The 26,909-nt window shown below is 52.7% G+C and overlaps 1 protein-coding gene across 1 annotated transcript in view; it reads right to left on the bottom strand.

Moving 5' to 3' along the window:
- Positions 1 to 2,808: 2,808 nt before the first annotated feature.
- The window catches only part of CHD6 (chromodomain helicase DNA binding protein 6), a 101,040-nt gene continuing 76,939 nt past the window's right edge, over positions 2,809 to 26,909 (bottom strand). Inside the window, exons 23-38 of the mRNA XM_059480606.1 lie at positions 23,757 to 23,916; positions 23,084 to 23,173; positions 22,030 to 22,133; positions 21,329 to 21,458; positions 21,030 to 21,090; positions 20,306 to 20,363; positions 19,422 to 19,641; positions 16,953 to 17,161; positions 14,261 to 15,802; positions 13,527 to 13,675; positions 13,053 to 13,259; positions 11,976 to 12,422; positions 11,143 to 11,331; positions 9,284 to 9,403; positions 8,124 to 8,228; positions 2,809 to 6,150 (exon numbers count right to left, since the gene is read on the bottom strand). Of these exons, the coding sequence (XP_059336589.1) occupies positions 5,260 to 6,150; positions 8,124 to 8,228; positions 9,284 to 9,403; positions 11,143 to 11,331; positions 11,976 to 12,422; positions 13,053 to 13,259; positions 13,527 to 13,675; positions 14,261 to 15,802; positions 16,953 to 17,161; positions 19,422 to 19,641; positions 20,306 to 20,363; positions 21,030 to 21,090; positions 21,329 to 21,458; positions 22,030 to 22,133; positions 23,084 to 23,173; positions 23,757 to 23,916 (4,682 nt within the window). The 3' untranslated portion in view covers positions 2,809 to 5,259. The remainder of the gene's footprint in view (positions 6,151 to 8,123; positions 8,229 to 9,283; positions 9,404 to 11,142; positions 11,332 to 11,975; positions 12,423 to 13,052; positions 13,260 to 13,526; positions 13,676 to 14,260; positions 15,803 to 16,952; positions 17,162 to 19,421; positions 19,642 to 20,305; positions 20,364 to 21,029; positions 21,091 to 21,328; positions 21,459 to 22,029; positions 22,134 to 23,083; positions 23,174 to 23,756; positions 23,917 to 26,909) is intronic.

Here is a 26,909-nt window from a genome sequence, read left to right on the forward strand (position 1 = left end):
CGGCAGCCCCTGCCCTGCCCCGGCCTCCGTCCGACCCCACTCGCAGATCCTGGGGTTGGTTTTCTTGAAAATGCCCTTCTACAAAGCGCAGGGATCAGCTTGTGGGATCCGCAGGCTGGTAGGGCCAGTCCCTTACCGAGAATCAGATCAGCTCCGTGCTTTCCAAAACATTAGTCTCCATAAAAACCAGCCTTAATCCAACATCTAAATCTATGTGGAAAAAGATTGGCCATAAGAGCATGGAAAACTGCCTGTCATAAGCAGACAGGAAATGTACTTCGTTTAGGATTTCATACTGAGGCTTTGGGGCCCACAGGCTTATTTATTCCTTTTGGAGAGATGTCTTCCTCAAGGTGAGCCAAGCTTTGTTCTTCGTGCATCTCTTCTTCTATCAGAAATCTCTGTCCTTTTCTGGAGGGGAAAAAAAGTCACTGGCAGGTTTTCATTTAAAAATTCATTTTTCCAAAGAGTATAGGCAATTCCTGTACAATGTCTCCCTGTGCTATAGCACGACCAGCTGAGAAACTTGACAACCAAGGCTTGGCAGGAGCCCAGAGAGAGAGGCTGGAGCATCTGCCATGGCTCTCACTCCCCTCAGCTGCTCCTGCAGCAGGTCCACGACTGCTGTTTCTTGAAACCCTCTGAAGGCTCATGCTGGGCTTGCCTGAACTGATGTGTTCAGGCAGGCTGGGACAGAGTTCCAAGTTAAACCAGTAACGTCACATCCCATCCAGACCACTGGCAAATGGAGCCAGGTAGTGGTGCTGTATGGAGTTGTTAATGAATTAAAATCCCACTGGAGGAAGAACAAGGCCACATGGGGAGTGGGACTGATCTTCTGCTGGGCTGAAGATCTTGCATTGTTTTATACCTCTTGAGGTGCAACCTTGATTCTTCAGGAATTAGTGTCACCTATGGCACTGCACGTATAGTCTTCAGCCACCCCTGTGAGCACCATGAAACAACCAGCATCCCAAAAAGCCACATGGGAGGGTGAGGATGATGTTCCTAGGCCTGCTGTCCAAATGTACAGGGCACACTGTGCAGATTGATGGGAACGGAACTGAGAGAGAAGCTGGATTTCTCTCCCCTCCACTTTTCCAGAGCTGCTGCTCTGCAGCACTGGCAGCACTTTCCTGGCAGCACTTTCCTGGCAGCACTGCCTGCCTGACTGGTGCTCATGGTCGAGCACGGGTGCCATGGGCAGCTGGGCACTGCCCATGGGCGTGAAGCATGTGGGGACTCTAACTGAAGTGTAGTGCCCAGAAAGTGCTTTGAGGATGTAAAATGTGAGGAGATTCTTCACATTTGATCTTGTCACTCAGCCCATGCTCCAGAGCCCTGAGGCTGAAGTGGCTCCTAAAGAGGAGAGGAGAAAAACTGCACTGAAAAGCTTAAGTTTCAATAAAAAACAGATGTCATTCGAGAAACTGCCTTCTGCTCACTGCTGGGCACGGTTTCCAACCGCAAATCCTTTCTTGTAACTGTCAAGAGCCCAGAGTTGGGAACATCTGCACCTGGGGTAAGTAAAGCTCCCCCAACCATGGCTCAGTCCTGAGGAAAATTCTTCCTCCCCTTTTTGTGATCATAAAGGGAATTAGAGATCCTGTCTAAATGTATTATGAGACTTCTGTGTGTCTGTCAGATGAAAACCAGGCAAAGACAGCAGGGATGTGCAGCTGTGCCTGTTTTACTCCCTCTCCAGGAAAGGGCACCTGTATCCTGTAAAGCATAACAGGGAGCAGGTTGTGCCCACAGTGCCCATCCTGCACCACACCCACTCACTGCCACCAGCAGGCAGCAAACCTTGGCTGAAGAGACAGAGACACTGCAGCCACTACGGATGTGACAGCCCAAAGCTCCTCCATGGCTCTCCTGCTGCAACTTCTGCCAGCAAATATCCTGCATCATGGATGCCGAGGTGCAAGGATGATGCAGTGTGCGGAGCCAGATTTTAAAGAGAGACTCTGGAACTGGAAATTCACAGTTCACACTACCATTTTGCCAGTCTTTTCTGCAGGACACTTTTCTCTTTTTCTTCCCCAAAGGAGCAACAAAATACCAGGACAAGGTGCTTACACAGGGCAGGTGGAGCAGTAAAAGCACTGGTTTTACTCTGTGTCCTTTTTCCTGGATCTTGGAAGAATGGAGCTGGTCCTGCATATCATTCTGATGAAACAATGATGAATGCCTGCTTTGCTAAAGCCTGAGATCCTTATACAGAGATTTAGGACAAGCATTTCACAAAACTTGGAGGTGCAGAAAGTGCAGGGAGAGGAGCCCAGCACCCCCAGTGCACATGCCAAGGGGTGTAACTGCTTGTACGGTGGGGTGTGTGTGATGGCTGTGGCGGTCTCTGGGCTTCCACCCACCCTTGTGGAAAGAGCAGGTCAGCAGAGAGCCCTTGTGCATCCTGTGCTTTAAACTGTCCCTGGAGCTCGGGCTGCTCCTGGCATCTTGCAAACCATGTGGAACAGGAGTTCCCTCAGGCTGGAGTTCAGCCAGGGTGCTGTGGGAGCTGCAGGCTCGGCCCCTGACAGCGAGCAGCAGAGTAACACAGGGCACCAGGAGCAGCCTAGAGCAGCAACCACGCTGCTGTTTCCAACAGCTTCTCATGGGATTATGCTGAGAAAAAGGCAAGTCACGTTTATCACTGAGTCAGGTGAATTAAACATTCACATATATTTGCTGAAAAAAATTATATACATCTGTAGCAAGGCTCTCCCAAGTCTGAAAGATAAGCATCATCTAGTCACTAAATTAAAAAAATAAAAATCTGACTTTTAAATATTTTTCTTTTTATCCATGTTCAAGAGCACAGACAGTTTATTTTGTTAGCACATTTTGTGAAGGATGTATGTGTGTGAATAGCCATGAAAACCAGTGAAAATTTGGCGTTTGTTAGGGACATGATGGAAAAGAAGAAGCAGCCACTTAACGCCTTACAGTCTAAATAATCCACAGAGTATATCGGGTTGCAAAAGGGTCACAAAGTAGCAAAGAGAAGCCTAAACACCCAGAGACGTAGCATACATGTCTGCTAAGGAAGAACAAGGTATAGAGCATGCTGGCTAATTAAATAAATTTCACTTTAGACCCTGTTCCTTATGCGTGTAACCCTGGAAAAATCATCCCATAACAAGAAATGGACTCGGAAGAGATTTCTGTATCCATTCACAGTAAGGCTTTGAAGATATATGAAGTTTTATAGCATTTGTATTTTAAGGATTTAGGGCAAGTACATGTTCTTCCACTGAATAAAAACAAAGTTAGTACTTAAAAGGTTCAAAAATATATCAGTCGTGACTTTTTTTTACATAAATAAATTATATTGATTTTGGATTTAACAGCTGAAAAAACCCTTTCTGCTTCCACTGGAGGCAAAAACTGAACAAAATGTTAGTTAAATAGAGATAGCAGCATTTCTAAGAAATCTGTCGATAGTGATACAGTATCTATGCTACAAGAATGTTATTAAATAGAACACAATTATTGGGGGGGAGGAGGATTGCATTATGATTAGCTAAATCCTTTAAAAAATCATCCAATCCAGTAAACTGGGAATAAATTCTGCGAAAATATAAACCAGCTGTTTTTTTTGACCACGGGTAACAGACTTCTTTGAGATGCTAATTTTAACATGTACATAATTTATAATCCCAAATGTATAAAAGACAATGACAAAAAGCATCATAAATAAATAATGCAAACTGAAATAGTTATGTCAAAACATTTGGACCATCCGATAAATTAGCAAAACTGCAACAGAAAAAAAAAGTAAAAAATACAGTAAATTGTGACAACCAAGTGTGAAACTGATGAGTAGCACACTCCAACTCCCTCCCCGCCTGCCCTTCACTCACTGCTGCACCACTGTGGCTTTATTCAATTCTCAGACCATGAGCTGCAAGTAAGAACCTCAAGAGAAAGAAGAATTAAAGGAGTGAGGGGAAGGAGAAATCAGAAGAGTTGCCTGTAGAGGAGTCTCAGTACCCAGAGCTGGAGCAGGGGGCTGGCAGCATTAAAACCCGTCCATTTGAAATGCAGATGCTGAAATCATTTGGAGGACTGGAAATACTGTTCAACAGCAAACGGAATGGGAAGAAGCCAAAGTCATCTCTTCACAGTCCACCACTAGAAGTAAGAAACTCAGGCTCTGAAAGTCTCAAGGGTCCTTCTCAGAGGACTCCCCAAGGAGGGAAGCTGGCCTACAGCCTTCTCCGTGTTTGCTGAAAGAACACCACTTCTGGGGTAAGGAGTGGGAAATATAAAAACTCAGAAAGCCTAAGTGTTCATATAAGAGCATTAAAAATGGTGTGGTCTGTTCATGGCTGGAAAAAATACCTTCAGAGCACCTGTAATGCCATAGCTGAGAACTAACGCCAGAGAGGAGAACTGAAGACAAGCAGAATGATGAAGGAACTGGCTGCTACAGATACAGTAACCCCAGAAAAGTCATGCAAGTGTGCAAAACCTTTCCAGCTCAAGCTGGAAAGTTCTTGTAACTACCAAGGAAAGGGCAACTAAATTCCACATAACATAAAACCAAACGTTGGTTTTAAAAAACACAAAAGAATGTCTACATTGTTTTTTCACTCTCTGCAGTTTGTCTCCAAACCTTTGAGGTGGGGTGATCAAGAAATTATATCACTACCAGTTTATGCTTTTCCTTTCAAAGAAATGAATATATGCATTTTCAATTATTAGTTATATACTTCTGTCTATACTACTATTCTAGTAACCATGATAAAATAGGGAAATACTTTAAATCAAAAATACACATTAGCACTTACTATAGCTGTGCTTTTAGCCCAAATATAGGCTTTTTCGTTCAGTGTCGCTGTAGACAGAAATACCTTGTCTGTGTGTTAGACCAAGAGATAAACACTTTTCTTTTGCTTTTGTTTTTTTGCTGCTTTTTCTTCTCAAAGGAGTGAGCAATTTGCGGGGGGTGACCAAGTACTGGATTTGCTATTGTCAGCTGGGATGATTGACTGGAAAAACAGAATGAGAATTCGGTGCCTCCCATACTAGCTAGACAACACTGTTTATCTAATAAAGTGGCAAGACCCTGCAACTATTAACATGTAGTATGTCACCAGTTTTTTCTGACAGGGAATTAGGTAGATAGTATTACTCATGGAAACACAGGTTTATGAAGGTGGAGCAGGGTGGGAGGGGAAGTAACAAAGAGTTTATGGGATAAGAAACTCACAAGCCACAATCTTTTTGTGTTTTTCTTTCAATGAAACAAAAGGTCTAATCGGTATCGTGAGCTGCTTGGCGCTCCTCCTCTGTTGGTCCGTCCTGCTCCTTCTCTGCCGCCGCTGGCGGGCTCTGCTGCACACAGTTTTGACTGTTTGCAGCTTCTTTTTCCGGCAGTGAGACAGTTTCTGGCTCTGGATTTGCCAATTCCCCTTTCGCTTTCTTCCTCTTCCGCTTCTGGCTCTCCAGGTTGGCCGCCTCCGAGTGTCTGGTTTGCTGGATGCCAGGCAGCGCCATGCCGATGCCAGGGGAAAGGAACATGGAGGGATAGATCAGTCCAGGAGACATCCCAGGGATAAGAAATGGGTTAAAAGCTACAGGACTACTGGTAGTTATTGCGGATTCTGTCTGATTAGAAAATGAACTAGGACCAGGCTTATCTTCAGCGAGAGGTTCCTTTTTCCCATCCTGGCTGCCCTGTTTCTCCTCATTGGCTTTCTCGGCGCTGGCCGTGCCACCTTTCGTTGTGCTTGTTAACGAAGTCGGAGCAGTGGCGGTGCAAGTTGTGGTCATCGGGGAGTTGAGGAGCCCTCCCACACCAAACATCTGGGGTACGGTCGCCATGCCTGGGAGCATCATGGGCAACATGCTCAGGGTGCTCTTCACATCCTCACCGGAGGGCACTGCTGCAAAGCCAGCAGGAAACCCAACCAGCCCGGTCAGAGGGATCCCTTGCATATTTCTCATGTTCTGAAGTCCCACTAGATCCATCCCTGCAATTAGTCCGTTCATGAACAGTGGTCCCATTCCAGAAGAAGAATCTGCTACAACACCAGGGCCTTTAAGGAGCTCATTCCGGGGCCTCCTCCCTCTCCGGCGCGGCCCAGTGTCCCGGAGCACAGGCTCGGTGAGGATGCGATTGAATTTGTTTTCGGGTAAGTAGCCCTGAAAATGAGACATAACAGAGAACACCCAACAGTTACTACTGCAGCGAGGGGAATCTGGCTTGTCCGTGCCCACATCTGTGTCCCAGATGGTGATGGCACAGGAATATTTGCCTACATGATATGGAATTTGAGAGGTACACACAACTTTTCCCCAAGAGATGCTGCCAAATGCAAAACACCCTTATTCTGCCCTGGCAGGATCCTGCACTCTAATGCTCAGGGAGGGGAGGAGGAAACATGTTTTTACCCTGTTTTTCACCCCAACCCTCAGCACCAGCTGCTCACAGCATGAGAAGCACCAGGGCAGTATGGTGTCAGCTGCCCATTCAGCTCCCTGCCCAGCTCTAATTGTGCCTTCAGCAACAGGTGAAAAAATCCTCTTTGAGATGGGAAGGGCCAAATTTTCAATGCTCTGCAGGACAGCAAAGCTCATGGGATGACATAGAGAGTGGGCGTGCTGACTGAGGAGTTCCTGGTCAGAGCTTCGCAGAAATGCCAGGGAGCATTCAGAAAGGTCTTCTGACAGAAGAGACATAGGACCAAAACCCAGCAGCCAGAAGTGGGTGAGACCATCTGGTTACACAGAGCAGTGCAGGGGGATCCACAGCACAACTTAACACTCCCTTTTTCAGCATTCTCAACACAGACATTTAAACATTTCCATTTGTGGTTCCCTTGCGTATCAATATCCACCACTCTTTGAACCATTTTGAATAATAAATTTAGGTAGGAAAAATATTTCCTGTTGAAACCTGTAGTGCAGAAACGTGAATTAGATGTGCCTGGCAGTCTGCTCAGCACAGCACCTGCCAAAGGAGGGAGAACCTTCTGGGAGCATCTCCCACTGGGATGTGGGAGAAGCTACACAGGGCTATGAGTGTCCCCAGGCTCTGTGGGCCAGCCAGCCCCAGCTCCTGCTGGCCTGAGTGCCCAGAGCCACTGGCCATCCTTCTGCATCCCTTCCCTGCCAGGATGGGTAAGCATTCTCCAAAAGCTCAGTGTCCATGGGGTGGGAATGATCATGGGATGCAGCCATTGGAACAGGGCACAGGAGAGGTGCCCGGGCAGCGCCAGGCACACAGCGGTTTCTGTGGCAAAGGGATTGTCCCCTCAAGTCAGGGGAAGGAAGAGCTGTCAGCTCACCCGGGGCTGGCTGCAGAGGTGGGGCCCTGATGCCAGCCTGGACGTGGAGCCATTTCCTGGGCACTGGGACAGATCATGCCAAATCTCCAGAGACAAGGAAAAACCAATTTGAGAGCAGTACAAACCTCTAAGATTCACCAACAGATTCACCCTCCAGCCCTCTGCAAGGTTGTCACACAAACCACTGCAGGCCAAAAGCAGGCAGTAGGTGAGAGGGACTGCAGGGAGAAATCTGGCTCAGGCCAGCCCGTGGGGCAGGGCAGGAAGATCTGGCAGTGCCGGGCAGGCCAGAGGGGAGAGGCTCCTCACAGGCTCTGCCCCACAGCAGGGCAGGGACTGGTGGATGGACAGGGTGGGTGAATGTGGCACAGGAGACTCCGTCCTGCCCCTCTCCCTGCCTGTGCCTGACCCTTCAGGCCTGGTGACCTGTAGGGCTTTCGGTGGCCCATGGGCTGCACAGGCAGAGCTCACAGGAGCTGATGAAAACTATCAACTATAGAGGTGTTTTTGAAAATTTGACCCATGAGAATGTTTTGTCCACACCCTTCTGTCCAGCTCCTAGGGCATTCCTCTTGCCCCCGGCACCCTGAGCATGCCCAGGCTCTGCAGCCAGGCAGGCTGAGCCTGCTCCTGGGGCCTGGCCCCTCTGTGGCCACGGGGCTGGCGCTGGCACGGCCCAACCTCCCGCTCTGCAGCCATGCCCTCCCACACACCCAGCCCAGCGCCTGCCTCGCAGCTCCCAGGTCCTCACTGGAGAAAGGTTGTGGGGATGGGGAGGGGAAAAAAAAAGATGACATGATACAGATTTCTCCAAAAGCTCTAACTTACTGAAAGCTTAACAATGTCAGCCCAGTCAGCTGCAACAGCATACTCCAAGTTTGCATCAAGCCACCTTGGCAATTCCTTCAATGCTGGTGCCGTGGCTCCCCCTAACTATAAAACACAGCAGAAGGATGACCTCTATTGCAGAGAGAGTTATGTAAAATAATACAAAAAATATGATTACACTTCCCCTAACTTCTTGCTTCGGGCTGCAATTTGGCTGGGGTGGAGACTCTTGCCTTGCTACACTTGCCTTTCTGCAGGATTTGATGTGTGCCTGCTGCCTCCAGACACACAGCTCAGGGAGGAAAGGCAGGTTCAGCCTCTGTGGCCCACCTCACTGCCCTCTCAGGTACCAGTGATGGGGACAGAGCTTCTGTAAAAGCTGTATTTAGAACTGGAAAAGTCTCCAGCTCACCCAGAAAAGGCCAAGCATGGGGGCAACAAAGGGGAACACAGATGTGGCTGAAACAACCTTTCTGCTTCACTCTTTAGTTCTGCTTTTAGATGGGATTAATGTCACATCACCTTCTGACCTTGTACAGTCCTGGGTGTGTTTAAGAACTAATTTTGGTGCAAAGTAATCTTGAACACCCCTTTCTTATTCAGAGAAGTGAACCTCAGTGCCCTGGAGATTAAACTGCAGACAAGTAAATCCAAGCTCTGTGCTCAGAAAGCAAGAAAAAGCCCTTCCAACCCTCGACTTTCTACAAGGCCAGCAGCGGGATGGGTATTGGTGTGCTCTAGCCTGTACCTCATAAGGAGGAACAAACCAAAGGTACTTGCGTGGCAATGGTACAAATTGTGGCATACTGCAATGAACTCAAGGGGAACAATCAAATCTAGTTTGGAAAGCACATGACACAGCTGTGCTGAGCGTGGCTTTAAAGCCAAAGGCTGTATCCCATTGCCACTGAGAGGTCTATGCCCCCTGGCAAGGGATGACACTCCTACATCCCTTACTTCACGCAGACAGTCACTTATTTCACTGGTCTGCATGTCCCTGGGCACACATGTGTCACAGGATAATGTAGATTAGAGACCTCTTCCAGACTTTTGTCTCATCCATAGGCTTCTCTGTATTAAATCTCCCCTAGAGGTGAGCTCAAAGTCTGCTAAGCCTTTTGGGACACTGAGGGCAGAGCACAGAACAGGCCTTTGCTTACCCGCCGTCCGGTACCCTTATGTACCACCGGCACCCGCTCCTCTCCCGTCAGAGAGCTAATGTCCAGTTTGTTGGGGTCCTTGCAGCGCTGCCTCCTCTGCTTGGGCTTGTCTGAAAAATTCTGGAGTGCAAACAAGACAATGTTAATGAGACTAGATGGCTTAATGAGCCTGGCTGGCTACAAGCCCTGCAGGAGAGCAGCATGGATGGGCTCCCAAGGGACAGAGAATCCCTGCAGTCTGGGGCAGGAGTAGCACCAGCAGCACAAACGGGTCCCTGCCACAGGACTAGCTCTCAAATAAGCAAAACTGATTTTTGTAGATATAGCCTCCAGTGCACCCCACTTAGAGCGCCCTAGCCCTTTCTAACTCTCCTCCACTCCTGACACTGCAGCTTCTTACACATGCACCTGTAAACAGGACACTGCATACACCCAGTAAAGAGAGAACAGGTCTGTGTGTGCCACTTGTGTCACTCTCATACAGCCACCTGCTTCTCACCACCTATTTTCACCACAGAGATGCTGCACCATGTTTCTTTGGGATCAGAGCCCTCTGGAACTGCAACCTACTGAGTTACAGCCAAGTCACTGCACACCCCCTGTCAATGTGCCGGCAGGGATGGAGCATTATAACCAACAACCCAGAAAACACAGATTCCTGAGAGTCAGAAAAAAGCCTTGAGTGCAGTTCATCCTTTGAACTGAACTACTGCAGTACCCCAAAGCCTCTCTCAATCCATCCTACATGGACAGAAGAAATCCTGCAGGGCTGGCCTGAGGCACTGTGGCTTTCTGGGAGCAAGAGCTTCACCAGAGGCACAGTCAGACTGGACAGGCTCCAGTACCTCCCTGGAAGGCAAGGGTGTTGGGAAGGAGTGGGAAGACACCTCCACACCTGCTCCAGTGAGGTCCTAGCCCTGGGCACACAGCTGGACGTGTCTCTGAAGTTTGAAAAGCAAACACCATCCTGCTGAGCAGATGTTGGGCTCCTCAGCTCTCATCTCTAACAAACTTTAAAACACTCATGTCTTGCCTGTACTTCAAGCTCCAGGAAATTCCAGCCTCAGGCACATGATCCTCCAGGACCAAGATGCAGAGTATTTTCTGTTTTACCACATTTCTTCCTGCTTTGTTTCATGGTCTGTGCTCTGCCTACCACATGGTCAAACAGCCTAAATAAGCTGAAACCTGTAGCAAAGCAACTTGTGAAACCAAGAGCTGGAGGTTTATGAGAGAGCAGGAAGAATCAGACAGACTGTGCACCTCACTCTGAGCCACTGCTTTCTGAGAGCATCCATGGCCACATGGCCACAGCCTGTCAGCCTCCAACACAGCCTCTTCAGTGTGGCTCTTAAAGAGAGCAGGTTTTCTCTTGCCTGGGAGCCTTATTTAGTACAACAGCACTGCCTATAATGACCACAGGTGAAAAAGAACAACATGGATAGACCTTGAACACCTCAAATCCATTTTCTCATTTCTGTCCCCATCCATCCCTGGCCCTTCTAGAACACATTGTGCATTGGGCAGAGAGATGCACTGCAGCTGGAGAACCGACCTTGGGTAACAGGGCTCAGCTCCCAGAGGATGCCAGACAGGTCCGTGCCCAGCGAACCCTAAGGGTACTGACAGTCCCCCGTCTGGGCATGTTTGTGTTCTGGGGGAAAGGAGAGGAGTTCTCCAGCAGCAAGTGCTGTACAGGGGAACAGTGCTCACCTCTTGAACATGTCATGAATCCCTGAACAGCCCCAATGAACACCACAAACCATGTTACAAGAAAGAACATAACACAAAGGGCAACGCACAAGGCAGGCACACACACACACACCACACACACACGTGCCACTGAAGGCCACCCTTACTGTGCCAAAGCTGGGGACATCGAGTGTGTAGTCAGACTGCTGCCGGAGCCAGTCAAGGAGACTCTTATTCGGGACAGCCTTCTCTTGGCTGCCTGCAGCTGGGACTGGCTGTGGAGTTGAGGTAGCAGCAACTGGCCCATCAGGGAGGGGACTGTTCTGAGGGGGCTGTGGCTGCTCTTCCTGAACGTCCTGCCATGGAAGGAGGATCAGGGACAGCCCATCAGCAACTGCAGTGATGCATGTGCACCCCGAGAAGCCCAGCTCCCAAAGCAGGTCATCTGCTCCCATCACACACACTAATCCAGATACTCCCAGTGCCTGTTCCTTAAATCACCACCCACCACCACATTACATTTCCACTCCATCCCCAGCACTAGTGGTAGGGAAGGCACAGAGAGCTGAGATATGCTTCTGAACTCACAAGGAAACACTCCAATCACCAGGAAGACCAACTTCCCCTCAGATCACTCCTAAAAGTGGTCTAGGGATGCTGGCCTTGCTCTATTCTTTGAGTGGATCCCAGGATAGAAGGAGAAAGGGTGTACTAGGATCTTGTCTTCCTTGTCTTCTCTAAACCTAAACACTCCCTGAGGTGGAACAGCTGCTTTTAATAATGTTTAAAAGGATTCAGACACTCCAGAGTGCTGTAAACCAGAGGGATAACTTCCTTTCCTCCCTGTAGTATCTACTCCTGCCTGGTCCTGCACAAACCAAACTGTCCTGGAGGAAGCAGTGCAGTGTATGGACAGCAGAATTTGGAGGGGGGCAGCTGGGCCATGAAACAAATTGCTGACTCCACTGGGTTCATGTGAAAGTGGGGAGCATCAACCCACCTGCAGCCTGTTTGGAAGAGGCCTCTCCTTCAAGAAGATGAGGTCCATCCCTTCAACATTTTTCCTCCTGCCCCGTCTCCTCCTCATGGCAGCATCATCTCTTCGGAGGCTGCCATTTACAATCTGTCCAGTGACAGGATGGATTAACCCTGCCTGTAGGATGCCAGACAAGTCCATGCCCAGGGAGCTCTGGAGGGCATTCACGGTCCCCAGTTTGGGCATGTTTGTGTTCAGGGGGAAAGGAGAGGAGCTCCCTGGGGACCCATCAGAGCCTCTGGACAAGTCCACCGCTGCCTCGCGCCAGCCGTTCAGCACAATGGGAGGATGGACGTGGGCTGCTGCCAGCTGCTCCAGGCTCCTCTGTTTGGCATCTCTCTCCATCTCAAATTCATAGGGTCTCCTGTGCTTCCGCTCATCTTTTGCAAAGGCAGGGCTCAGGAAACCTTCCTGTGTGTACCAAAGGCACAGAGGGTTACAGGTGCTCCCACCCTGCCCAGCGACCACAGCTCCTCACACCAGCACTGAGCTAACAGCCATCCCTGCCTCTCCAAGGAGCCTGAGGGATGTCCCTTCTGGGGGCATATCATATCTCTTTCCCAGTGCAGGGGTGATGCAGGACACACTCAGATATCTCAAGGTGTTATAACCATGCTCTGCCAGCTGCTGGGGCCCCAGGCCATCAGCTCCCGTCTGTCCAATGTGACTGTTGGGGACTGGGGCACTGGGACTTGGGAGCTGGGGACTCGACAGGGCAGTGCTCCTTGCACCCCTTCCTTTGGGATACCAGTGGGATGCCCCCTCTGACCATGTCAGCCGCTCCAGTGCTGACTCTGGAAGCACCTTCAGAGCCACAGGAGCTGTGGAGCTGCCAACAGCAGCTGCCTTCCAAGGAGGGGGACAGGGCTGAGAGCATGGGGCACCCACCAGGAGCTACCGCCAGGGGACCAGGTGGCTTAAGCCACGTGTTATACACCCCAACTGGCACCAAGGGGCCACACGTGGGAAACTCCTGAGTACTTCTGGGCAATGTCTCACCCCAGAGTCCTGAGCCTTTCACTGCCTGAGAGCCCCCCTCACCTTTTGTACCCGTGACATTAAGACCCCGTTATTGAAGGTGGGATTGGGGGCTTCTGACTCGGCAAAGCTGCTCCTGCTGCCGGTGCTGCCGGCCATGGCTGGGGCTGTCAGCAGGCTCTGTGCCTCAAACTGCTGGCTGGAGGAAGGCCACTTGCCCTTCAGGATGGCGTGGCAGATGTTGTCAATGCGGTTGATGATCACACGGTCCTGCAAACAGAATTGGATGGAGGCAACCGAAAACTGCAATGAGCGACCCATGTACAACAACAGCTCAGGACTAAAGTCAAGCCCAGCCCAGGTGATCTCAGCTCAGCAGGGAACTGCTTTGGGGGCAAGCATCTCCACGGCACCTCAGCCAGAGCATCCAATGGGGTGTGCAGAGGAGCAGGAGGCAGAGCTGGAGCTGTGTGAGCTACTGCTGGCCAGGGCTACCCAGAAACACTTTGATACAAACTGTGTTCATGTTAACCTCACCTTAGGCCACTCAGAGAAGGAGTAAAGTGTCTTTTCCTGCAGCAGCTGGGCAATGGTTGGTGCCCGGGCATCCTGAAGATCATCAATCTCCCCGGGCAGGACAGAAGCAGAATTCTTGTTCTCCTCCTCCAAGTACTTCTCTGGACCATCTAAAAAAGCAATGGAGAATAGAGCCCACAACTACCCTGCCTTTCTTCCCATCTAGAGGTGAGTATCTCCTTGAACATTCCCACCCCAATGCCCAGCTAGCTTCACAAAGGTCCCAAACAGTCCCCTAGTCTCCAAGAGAAGCAGCAGATTCAGACCAGGGCAGGAAGCCCAAGCTGCTCAGGAAGGACCATCATTCCCCTGAGCTGAATGTGGGGGGCTTGAAGTGCAGTAGCCCCCATGTGTGGCCATTCCCAGGTGGGAGAGAGGGAGGGCATATGCTTTTCCAAAGGGAGCTGCTCAACAGGCAGTGCTCTGTGCCAGAAAGGGAAAGGCATCCTGCATTCCATGGCATGCCCTTAGCAGAAGGGCTGCTGGGGCTCAGGGTGGAGAGTTCTGGTCAGCTCTACTGGCAAAGGCACCCCCTAACACCTTTTGCTCCCAGTTGCAGCAGCCTCAGATCCTACAGACAGGAGGCCACTCCACGGGCTGCCCAGCCCCAAGGTTTGGCTCTGCAAGGAGGACAGCAAGGCCTCCCACCATAGCCAGAGGTGACTGTCAACCTGAGGGAGTTCTCAGGACATTACCTTGGCTCTGGTTGCTGCTGGCTTTCTCCCCATCATCTCTGTTCTCACACTCTTCTTGCTTTATGCCCTGAGGCTCAGGGTGCAGGGTCTCTGTGCAGCCTGTCTGTCCCTCAACATCTCGGCCCAAGGGCTCCTCCCTGACACAGGGGGCCTCTGCCCCCTGAGGCAGAGGTGTGGGCAGGCTGAAGGGCTGGCTTTGAGCCTGGTCTGGTGAGTGCTGCTGGGTGCTCTCCTCATTCAAGCCACAGTCCACCCTGACCTCTGCCCCGGGCTCCCCCAGACCCAGGGACTCCCTCTTGCCATTTACATCTTCTGGGCAAGTGTCCTGTGGTGTGGGGAGACCAGAGTTCTGCTCCTCACCCCCCAGTTCATGAGCCTCAGGGTCAAAATCAGCCCTGGTCCTGGGACCATTCAAGCCTTCCACAGCATCTGCTGCTGCGTCAGAGTTATCATCATCCTCTTCCTCCTCCTCATCTTCCTCGCTGTGGCTCTGACTTGGCCCCGACTTTGCCTCCAATCCTTTCTCCTGCAGCAGACTGATGAACCTCTGCTCAGGAGGAACCTTTAGTTCATAGTTATGGAGACTGGGACTGTAGAGCCCTACACTTAGGACCCTTTCCACGGTGCCATGCTCGGGCAGCCCTGCCGCTGGGCTGGCAAGTGCTCCCTTCTGTTCCAAGCCTTTGCTGAGTTTGGCTGGGGCACTCTGCAGAGGATTGCTCTCGGGGGTAGAAGGTGAAGGCTCAGCTTCCTCATTCTGATTGTCCATTCGGTCAGAGCCCACCTGCAAACCCTCCAGGAAGGGAGCCTCTCTCATGGCATCTGCATCGCAGCTGGACGGATCCTCATCCCCCTCCAGCTTGCCCTCGGAGAGTTTGGCGCCGCCGCTTCCGACGTCGGTGCAGGCAGGGCTGTCCCTGGCGAGGGAGCTCTGCTCACTGGGACACGCCTTCTCATCGTACATCATGCACACCAGCGAGTCCGGCAGCGAGCTCTCGTCGTAGTTACTGGAAATGATGTCCCGGACTTCGGACATGAATGTTTCACAGTTTGTGTCCAGCGGGCTGCCCTCAGCCTGGGACATGGTGCTGTCCACGGTTTCGAGCTTGATGTGACCCTCGGCTTCGTTCTCCAGGGCTTCACAGGACTGATCCATCTGGCTGAACATGGGGGAACTGTAGAGTTTGGAGTTAGACTGGTAAAGGCAGCACAGGGTTTCTGAGCCTGGGAGCCCTGTTCTTTTGTGCTGGGCATAGTTTCTGTACGCGTCTAGGAAAGACAGCTGGGGGTCATTCATGATGTAGTAGTCTGTGCGGTTCAGGCCGTGCTTGGCGGTGCCGATGAGCAGGTCCCGGTCGTGTTTGCCACACTCCCACCACACGGGCAGGTAGAGGCTGGGCTGGCACAGCTTGAGGCGCTCGTGGAGCTGCGGGCACTTGAGCACCTGCTCGCGCACCTTCCGCAGCAGCTCAATGCGGTACAGTGTCCTGGCAGCGCGCTCCTCCGTGATGGGCTCCACGTAGATGTCAGGGTCTGGAGGACCTGCAGCAGGGACAGCAAAGCCAAGGACACATTATTTGGGCTGGCAGGAGTTCCTCAGAGGCAGTGATGAGCAAGCTGAGTTTTAACCTTGCTCATACTGCAGGTGAGGTGGGGCCAGTGTTTGTAGCCACTGTTGAGGCCTCTTTTTCCAGTCTCAGTACCTTCCAGTCATATCCCACCAAATGGACACAGGGAGTAAAACCCCCTGACTTCAGCAGCTGGATCAAGAGCAGCACCAGCTGCAGAGGATTTCAGAGTCTGGTCTGAGCTCTGCTCCATCATCACCAGCAGTGCTGGAGCTGCCTGGACCTGCAGGCAGAGTGGCTCCCAGCACTCTGGGCCTCTGGTAGCCCTTCAGCCCATTGTCAGGGAAGGGCAGCTCATGCAGCTCTTCTGATGAGGAACAGCTACCTGAGGTACAACACACACACACACACACACACACACACACACACAAGGAACTGTGCCTAAGACCAGACTACATGACAGATGTGAGGCAAAATATTTTCTGCTGTTGTTGGAAACAAATCACTTTGTGCCTAAATAGCCCCCAAGGAGCTTTTCATCTATGTCCTGTCCAGTGCCAATGCAGCACCTCTGCAGAGCACTCAAAGGAAACAAATGCCCTGTGTATTGGCCAGGCTTCCTGAGCTTCCTGCAGTGGATCCAGGCTCCATTTACCATGCAGCAGAGCTCCACAGTCAGCACAGACATAGATGGAAAGGACTCTGTCCAACAGAGCAGAGGGATGCTTGGAGAGCAGCAATACAGCTCACCCAAACAACCTCCAGCTCCAGCATGGAGCTGTGCTTTGTGTGTGCTGCTTCTCAACTTGTCTCTCACCTACAGAGGTTGCTGTCTTGGATAAAACTGGTTGTGGTTTCCTGTGAGAACTCCAAGAGATTTGTGAGAGCAGGGGCAGGAGTCCACAGGGCTGTTCTACCCTCCCACTGTGCCAGGGAGGCACTATGTGGTGGGGACAGGGCAGCCAGAAATGCATGAGTGCTGCAAGCCCACGGCCTGCCTGGCATCTCACTGCCTCCAGCTGTCTCTGAAGCTCCTCCCTTGCTCTCCTGCTCCACCAGAGCAGTGGGATCCCTTCAAAATGACCTACCAGTACCCCTCCATAGGCCATGCAATTTCCACTCACCATCCTCCTTCCACAAAGGGAGACCACAGACATTCTTGCACATGGCCACAAAGCTGTAGAAGTACTTCTCCAGGCTCTCATCTGTCTTCTTCTCCAGTCGAGAGATGGCTCGGAACTGGGCCCAGTCAAAGATTTTTTTCTCTTGATCATAGATAACCCCAAAGGAGGAGACAGTGCGGTAGAAATCTGCCTGCTCCCTTCTGGTCCACCTGTAGAGCAGGGAGGAGATGGGAACACCACTGAGACACATTCTGGGCCCAGAACAGGCAAAGCACCAGGTAGAGAGACTCAGCGAGCACAGTCTAGTTACTGACCAACAGTTCTGAGGGAGGTGTCAGGAGGAACACACTGGGGAGACCACCACAGTACTAGATGCTCTGCCCTCTGGTGCACAGGGAGGAGGAGCAGAGGCCACAGGCCCTCTGGCTCTCAATTGCTGAAAAAACCCTCTTGGCTGCTTCAATAAACCTCTGAGGGCAGCTCTGGACTGTGCTGCCAACAGGGAGGCACAAACCTATCCCATCTACTCCGTTCCTGCTACATCAAGCTGTTTGACTTCCATAGTAAGGTCAGTTCTCTGTAGCAGAATTAAAGGAAAGATGGGCAGACACCGTTCTCATCCAGCCTCTTTCAGAGGGAAACTGAGACTGGGGCTCACTGCTTAAGGGTCCCAGTAACAAACACCACTCACCCTACTGACTCCTGGGGACTCCTGAGGGTCAGCCCCTCCCCAGCAGAGGAGAGCAGCAGTGCTGAGGGAGGAGTTCAGTTACAGCACTCTTAGAATGCAACTTTCATGCTGGCTTGGACCCTATGAGCTTTTACCTAGTGGGGACCACTCAAAGGACACAGATGGTGAAGTGTCCTGGGCAAATACTGGCCCAGGCAGAGCCCAGAGGAAACCCACAGAGAACAGACCTGGGTGCACACAAGAGGGCAAGGGTAGAAAAAGGGGAGCACTGAGGCCTGAAAAAAGCTTCCAGTCAAATCTCAGCCTCTGAATTGCAGCTCTGAGCCAGCACCAGCAAGAAGCTGAGACATATCAAAGGAAAGTAGACAGGGTGTCAACACCCACAGAACTCTCCAACTGCCCAAAATACACCTGGGCCAGCATTGGGGCTGCTGTCATGTTTCATTTCAAAAATGAGAACAACAAGAAGGTTAATTAATAAATATATTAATGATCCAAATCAAGGAACTCAATGGTGAATTTGTCAAAAGGCCTCAAATTAAAGGCCAGTGGAAAACTCCTGTAAGGCAATCTCCCCTATGAAAAGCCCAGAGAATTAAGCAGCAGGAGATACCAGGCTGCTGTGATGCCTACAGCACAACTATTGATGCCCCCACCTCGAAGAGGGGACGGTACAACTAGAAGAAGTCCAGAAAAAGAGGAAAGGGAAGGTGGAGCAGCTTCTACACAAGGAGGCCAAGAACAGAGCACACAGCAGCACATGTGCCATGTGGTTATGTGGGGTCCTGCTGCAGGGACAGGTTCACTGAAGGCAAAACCACTGAGGGCTGGTGACCACAGAGAGTCCCAGTCCTGGGGTGCCATGGGATACTGGCAGCAGCAGCAACAGCATCACCCTGTGCATACCCTCCCCATGGCTGCAGAGAGCCACTCAGGGTGCTGGGACAGTCCCAACCCCCTCCCATTCACTGGGACACAAATGAAATGGGAGCACAGTGCATCCAGGGTGTGTCACCACTGGGCTCCAGTGGCCATGAGCAGGAGGCAAAGGCAGTGGTGTGAGAGCCACAAGGGCTGGAAGGGCACCGCTCACGGCTGTGACAGTGCTCATCTGTCACCCTCATCACAGTGTGTTCCAGGGACACAACTCTCCCCTGCTGAGGCTGACTTGACCCTGGAAACCTGTCCCCTCATGTCCTTTCAGTGTCACCACCTGCTACCCACAAACTCCAGTTTGCAGTGGTATAGTAGGAGTCCTAGTAAAATATATGTATTGTATAAGTAGCCTATGAGTCTCAGTAAAATCTATGTATTGTATAAGTGGCCTTGCCCTGATCCTAGTTGTTCTAAATGGGCTGCAGCTGTGATGTCCTTAACTGGGCGGCAGCTGTGGCTAGTGAAGACAACTGGGATAAGAGGGGGTGGATTGGCTGGTCAGAGAGAGCCTTGGAGGAGCCCTGATGAAGAAGCAGGAACAGCACTGCAGTGAAGAGCTGCTTGTGAGAAAGCCAGTCAGAAGGTACGGGACTCTAGAAACTTGATAACAACAATATGAATACAACACAGTGGAGGCTGCTCCGTGGCTGGGCTGGCTGCTGGAGCAGCAAGGCTCCCATGGCTCAGAGCATGTTCCCTGCCCAGCAAGGACCCCTGTGACTCCATGCCCCATGCAGCTGGCAGCACAGTCAGCTCTGGTGGCATTTACCTGGGTCACTTCTGGGGGTTAGAGAATTCAAGTGGGCTAAATCAGCTTTGCAAAGGCTCCTCTGCTGCATTACCTTTTCTGCATTTCTTTGTTCACTGAGTCCATCTCAGAGGCTCTCCGGAACATCTCATCCTGCAGCCAGTAGCCATGGTTACCAGGCACCAGCATCTCGGCACGGGGAGGCAGCTCCTTGCGGTTGCAGCGCTGGTAGACGGTGACGAGTCGCCGCAGTCTGGCCGTGAGAGCAGAGGAGACAGGCCAGCAGGATCTGTCTGAGTCGGAGCCATCCTGGGCTTCAAACATCAGCCAGGACATTAGTATTTAGCACACATGCACAGCCACAGGTTCCCACATCCTCTGGCAAGCTCCAAGAGCTTCCTCCCACCATCTGCCTTCCATGGGGAGCATGAGCGATCACAGTCATGAACAGGGGGCCATGGGACCCTGCTGGCTCACAGCCTCATCATGTCTTAGCTTCCTTCAGAGAGTCCAGAGGCTGAGATCAGGATAAGAATGATGGCTCCAGGCCAGGCCATGCATGGGAGAAGACTGCAGCTCCCTGCTCAGCAATGGGGCCAGTCAGCCCACAGCATGTGCCAACACTGCCCACTGCAGAGACCTCACATGCTCATCTCATGCAGGGAAGTGCATGGAGAAGAGCAGACTAATGACTTCCAGTCACCCTGGAAGCCTGGGTGAAGCTACCTGAAGCTACCCTGGGTAGCTTTGGCTGGAATCACTCGGAACCCTGTCTGCCCTGCCACAGGGCCTATCCATGGGTCACCTGTGAGTCTGTGCATGACAGCCCCTGCCCAGGTTGAGCTGCCTCATCCACTAATACAGATCAGAATGTCCCTCCAGCCCAGCAGTGGGCTTCTTGGGGTAGCACTCAGGCTTGGCTGTGCCACCCCAAACCCAGGGAAGCCATGGACCACACTGCAGGAGACATGGCCTCACCTGCCGCTGGCTCGTCCCGCTTCTCACTGGCTTCACCCACCCCAGCAGCCACGATGTCCTGCAAAAGGAAACAATCAGAGAGGGCTCAACCCCACACAGAACGCCCAGCAGCCACAGCCTACCCCTCCTTGGCAGGGTGGTGGGATGGGCAGGGTAGTGTGTTCAGTGTGCTTGGGCTGCAGAGATGCTGTTTGTGCCCAGCACACAGGAGCAGAGGTGACAGCTCAGAGAGGCTATTTTGGGCCTGGAGGGAAAGATCACCACAGTGACAGAGGCTGTAGTGCCACTGCTCAGGACAGTTGCAGCGTGACTGCCTCCACTGTTCAAACAATCCTTGCACTCTCCTGTGCTGCCTCATTCCCTGATCTTCCTCTCCCCCAAGGCCATTTCTTTTGGGACATCCCTGACCCCTCTGCCAGGGCCCCATGTGGTTCCTGAAGCCAACCAAGACTGAGAACCAGCATTCCTGGGAATCCCCAGCCCTCAATACCCTTCAGTTCCCCACGAAGAAGATGCTGCCCACATCCACAGGGAACACAGAGAAGCACAGCAGAAGCTGTGCTCCAGGGAGCAGAAGCAATGCACACAAGATGGGACACACACCAGGCAGACCAGCCATGCTAGCTCCCTGCTGCCGTGCAGCAGAGCTGAGGGAGCCAAGTCTGCACTGCAGGGCAGGCTGGGCAGCATCAGATGTGCATTTGACACTATGAATCCCACTCACCTCCTGTTTTGACAGCCCCTCCAGCTTTTCTCCACTGCTCTCTTCTTTTTCCACACTGCTCCTGGGTGAGAGAGTTAACAGTTCCTGGTAGTGGCAGCACAGCCTCTGTGGCTGTACCAGTTCTCAGCACCAAGAAGCAAAGAACTGGTGCTCATGCCACCTCTCCACCTCATACTGGGAACCAGCTCCCTTCTGCCCTTCCCTCTGTGCTCAGAAGCACAGCCTGCTCCCTCCCTCCACTGCAGTGCCCCAGGAGAGAGCCAGGTTGCTGTGGGAGCTCGGCTCCATCCCCTGCCCACCTTTCGGCAGCATCCTGTGCCCCATCGCTGACGCCCTGCTCGGCAGAGAGCAGCTTCTCATCGGGCATGCCCACCTTCTCCAGGAAACACAGCGCCGGGTCCGCCCGCATGGCATTGTACCGCTCGTAACCTGCCACAGCCGGGACAGACAGACAGCACACAGCCTGGTTCACAAAAACCTCCTACTCCTGGCACACAGCTCCCCACCCGGCTCCCACTCCCTCTGTTCTACCACGACAGCAGTTCTCACCCCCAGAACTCACACCACTTTCCCAAAAGTGGCTAATGGCTCTGCAAGCAGGCAAAGGGAAGGGTCAGCCTTCCCATCCCAGCCAGCAGCAGCACAGCCACCACACAGCGTGCAGCTGGGGCAAACAGCCCCGTGTCTCCTGGAAACTGCACCAGGACTCCATGACGAGGCCAAGAAAAGATCTGTGCCTTTCTCCTTGCCCTCACACAGCAACTGCACACTGCTCCTGGCAAACCAGAGTCTACCACGAGATCTGGCATGCCCACCCTGGGCACTGTGGGGTGCCTGTTCCCCACCCAAACATGCTGCTGGCACCTGGGGAGGCTGTCCTGGCCTTGTGTGGCTGTGGAGCGTGGCCACAGCTCTGTCCCTTGCACAGCACAACACTGCCTCCAGCAGCAGAGGTGCTCATCCCCCCACACAGCAGCACCCACCAGAGCTGGGTACACACCGTGCTTGAAGACGCCGATGAGCAGGGATTTATCAGCTTCGGCATTCCACCAGTCCACGGGAATCTCCACGTAGTCAATGTCTGGCAGCAGCACATCCAGCTCCCTGTGGCAGACATGGTATGAACACCCCTCTCCCAGCCTCAGCAGACACTGAGGGGCACTGGGCACTCCTCAGAAGGGACACGGGGAGGGCAGGTGCCACAGCTTGCTGGCTTGGGCACAGCTAATGAACACTGGCCTGGGGCCCCACCATGACATGGGCACACATCTCCCTGGGGTCAAAGAACTGGAGCCTTGGCTCCACCACAACCTGCTGCCCTCCTGCTCCTCCTTCTCCAGGGCAGGATGCCCTCAGCCTCTCTCCAGCCTCCCCACCCAAGTCATCTCCAGAGGACTGAAGATCCCGTCTGACCTGAACAGCATCTCTAGAGGTAAAACACTTCACACCTACCAACCCCAAAAGAACAGTGTCTCCCCACACACATTGGTGCTGATGGAATTGTGCTGGGGAAGGCAGCAGCCCCTACTTGGGGAAATTAAGCTTTTAAGTTCAGCATATCACACTTCTCTGAGAAGCACTGAGAGCTGAGTCTTTGCAGCAAGGTCAGCAGCTGGCAGGCTGCAGGCTCAGTGCCATTACAGAGCCTGTGGGTCCCACTGTTCCCAGGGCTGGCAGGGACTGCAGGCCACAGCGATGGGGCGTGCTCTGCTCTGAGGCCTGGCCCTGAGACTGAGAGCAGTCTCTATGGACTCCCACTTTGGATAAGGGCCCATCTGTCAAGCAGCACACAGAAGCATTTTCCTGCAGGGTACCCCTCTAAGTCCCCACTGCACCCAGGCTGGTGCTACAGTCTCAGAGTTGCCTCAGCAGGGCTGCTATGGCTGCAGTCTCTGCACAGGCAGGGTGGCTGCCTGACAGTGAAGTTCTGCCTGAGGAAGACCTGGGGTCTGATTCATCTGGAGCTGCAGAGAGCCCAGATGTGGCTGGGTCAGACACCTGTGGCAGCTCTCAAGCCCAAGAAGCCTTGCAGGGGTTCAGCATTAGGTCCCTACCTGGCAGGGGTCCCCTCAAAGGCTTTATCCGCAGCCTCCCCCAGCACTTCAGCCTTCAGGTAGTAGAGCATTCGCACCCGCAGCAGAACCCTGTCCCGGGGGGCAGAGAGGTCAGCAAAGCCAGCAAAACCTGCTCCACACCGTGTTCTCCCACATGGAAGCACCCACTTCCACCAAGCAGGGTGGGCAGTGACCAGGCAGTGTCATGCCACCCTGCCCAGCCCTGTGACCCGGTGGCCGGAGGGTCGCTGCTCAGGACACGGCTTCCATGAGCTGGAGGGGAACGAGGGCGGTCCAGGAGTGAGAGTATGGTCATCCTCTGTGGGCTGTGAGCCCTTCACAGCTCCCTCCCACCCTCCCAACACTAAAGGCCCTCAGCCCACTGTCTCCATGAGCCAATGTGGGCTCCCACAAGGGGGAATGGTTTTAAATTAAAAGAGGAAAGATTTAGGTTAGATGTTAGGAAGAAATTCTTCACTCTGAGGGTGATGAGGCCCTGGCACAGGTTGCCAGAGAAGCCATGGCTGCCCCATCCCTGTTCAAGGACAGGTTGGACAGTGCTTGGAGCAACCTGGGATAAGGAAAGGTATCCCTGTCCTTGGCCAGGATAATGTAATAAGATGTTCCTTAAGGCTCCTTCCAACCCAAACCACTCCATGATTCTCTGACTCACTTGTTGCAGTGCTGCTTGAGGTGCTTCTTGTAGCTGTCATCATGGAGCACCACCTCGGGGTTGCAGGTGGCGAGCCAGTCTGCGTTCTTTATCTCAGGAAGCAGCATCTGGTTCTTCGTCTTCTTGCCCTTCCTGCCTCTGGGCACCGGTGCTGACAGGCCTGTGGGAGCGAGTGGCAGCCAGTGAGCACCGCGGGCACGGCGGGCACTGCTGCCAGGCACCTCTGGCACTGCAGGCTGGGGGGGCAGCAGAGCTGCGAGCTGCAGGAGCCCGGGCAGAGCTCCCAGCTGCAGCCTGGAGAGCCAAGGAGAGCAAGTGCACGGGGCAAACACAGAGTATGGGACAGTCCATCTCTATGAAAAACTTGGGGATCACCACAGAAACAGAACTACTGTGTGTTCTCAGTGCAATGCTGAGCCCAAATGATAACACGGCCCCTCAATGTGCAAAAATATCACATGGAAAGGAATGAAGCAGGGAAGGGACCTTGGTCCTGGCCATAGCCCTTGGAGACTTAGACACCACAGGCACCTCTAAAGGTCACTCTATGAGGACAGTTATTTGGGACAAGAGTTCAAACAAGAACCTCCCAAATGATCAAAGAGCAGCAGAGCTGCTGATCTGATCTGTAAGGGCTGTTTCTTGTACCGTGCATCTGGAGCAGGGCTGGGGGGAACTGCAAGGGTGCTAAGGTACCAACTGGAAATGGAATGCAGTCTCATCTGCCTGACAAAGATAAAATGAGACCCAGTGGCTGGAGATGAAAATTAAACACAGTTCAACCTTGAAATAAGGTGTGAGTTCACAGCAGAACATGGAAACAACTCCTGGTGGGGTCACTGCTGTTTGGAGTCTCCAGAGAGGGATAAGCTGCCTCCCTGGGTAGGAGTTGCAAACATGAAGGGGAAAGGATGCCTGGGCAGTCCCATCCCATCTGTCTGGTCTTGTAACACCAGTGAAGAAGAGAAAGCGTCACTATATCATCAACTCCTGCATAAAGTCTGCAGCTCCATGACAGGACAAGGGCTGTGGCCCAGCTGCCTGCTGGAGGCCTGCACAGGCACCAGGCCTCCTGTCCCCAGCACCAAACTGGCCTGATGAACTCTGGGCAGATGCTGCTTCCTCAGCAGCTTGGCCTGCTCCAGGATGAAAGGCAGGATGGTGCTAGATCAGAGCAGAGCTCTGAGTTGGGCTGTCTGGGCGCTGTGCCCACCCCTTGTGATTGCATGGATGTGGGATTGAGAAGAGCTCCAGGATGCCCCAGCAAAGGTTTAAGGTCGTTGTTGTTCTCTGCCTGTCAGGGATGGGGCAGGACTTGCCCAGTCAGCTCTCTGCAGACACAAGTGGTACCTGAGGCTGCCTGGGGAACCACAGCAGTTCCTGCCAGAGGAAGGAGCTCTGCTCTGCCCTCAGTGTTCTGCTGCTTCTGCTCCTCTCCAGCTCCTGACATCAGGCTGAGGCATTGCTGCTCCTCTGGCCCAGACAACACAGAGGTTAAACAGGTGGGAAGAGCCATTCTAAAGAGTTGGTGAAGAAGCTCCTGGTGGCTTTGCTGGTCAATAGTCAATGCTCTTGCACTAAAGCAATCCTGACCATCTGCTGAAACCGTGGCTTGTTTGTCACTTAGCATTATCTAAATCAAGTCCACTCATAGCAGTTTATTTGCTTCTGACTCTTGTTCTGCTCCCCACAGGACTCTCAGGCCCACTCCCAGCTGCTCTCAGGGCAGGGCTGAGAGTAGGAAGCAGCACTGCCAAAGTGACTCCCATTGCAGGAGGTGACTGGAATAACTTAGAGCAGACAACAAAAGAAGCCACATCCTTGGATGTCAGGCTGCAAAAGCCAGTTGGACACTTCCAGGCAGAAGGAAATTATGACGTTGGGTTTTAAGCACCAACTATGATGCATTTGGTGCTCAGCAGCATCACCACTCCAAAACAGCCTTCCCTGTGCTCCACCATCTGGGAACAGAAGTCCCAGGTTTCAGCCCAGCTCCCTGATGTCAAAAGCAGTCTGGAGAGTACCAGCCCCCTCATTACTCACCTTGTGCCACAGATCACAAGTACAGAACAAGCAGCACATGGCTGCTGGGCTCTGACTCCCTGAGGGACACTGTGGCCTTCCCCAGCCCCACTCACCTGTCCTGAGAGCCACAGGATGCAGGCAATGTGCTGCAAGGTCAGCCAGAGCCTCTGGCACAGCAGGCAGTGACCACATGTCCCAGGCCACAAGCCCAGGTGCAGAGAGCCAGCAGCCACTCTGTGCTCACAGGTGAGGAGCCCTGTGGCTGCCTCATTCACAGGGTGGGCTCTATGGCTGCCCCAGTCCCAGGGAGGCCTACAGAGAGCAGGCATTGTGCTGCAGGTAGGGAGGCCAATCTGCAGTGTCCATCACTGAGGCGGAGCTAGAGCCAGAGGGGGAGCAGGGCTGACAAGTCTCTGGGTGACCTGTCTGAAACTGAGGGTACACTGGGAACTTCTACATGACAGAATACAGACACGGGGAGCCAACAGATGCAATTACAGATCTGACATGTGACACATGAACTTCAGACACTGCCTCTGAGCAGACAGAGCACAGCCAGGCCTAGGACAAGGGTCCTGCTACATAGAGTGAGAGAAGACAACATCACCTGGGGAGCACTTATGCATTGCATAATTCTCAGAACAAACCAACACTGCACCTCCACCCATCAGGGCAGGCACTGCAGACCAGTAGATCAGGGACAAACACCATGACAAGGGGAAACAAAAGGGGGAAAAAAAAGGGAAATCACAAAATCACAGAATATTTGGAGTTAAAAGGGACCCATAAGGATCATTGAGTCCAGCTCTTAAGTGAATGGCCTATATGGGGATCAAACCCACAGCCTTGCTGTGAGATGGATGCTCAGCTGCACCCCCAGCTTTCCCTGGTGCAGCTGCTCATGCTGCCCAGAGGCAGAGGCAGGGTTCTGCACCATGTCCATGCTGTGCCCTCTGGGGCCCTGAGGAGCAGCCTGAGGCATGCCCGTGCCCTGAGTGGAATCAGCACCTCATCCCTATCACACCCAACATGTTCATACAGTCACTGGTGCTCATGAGCTCACTGCCCAGCACCTCCCTGTGCAGGGGAACCACAACAGTATTCATAGGCCAGAGGAGATTTAGCAGC

Source organism: Ammospiza nelsoni, chromosome 12, assembly GCF_027579445.1.
Source record: "Ammospiza nelsoni isolate bAmmNel1 chromosome 12, bAmmNel1.pri, whole genome shotgun sequence".
Classification (NCBI taxonomy): domain Eukaryota; kingdom Metazoa; phylum Chordata; class Aves; order Passeriformes; family Passerellidae; genus Ammospiza; species Ammospiza nelsoni.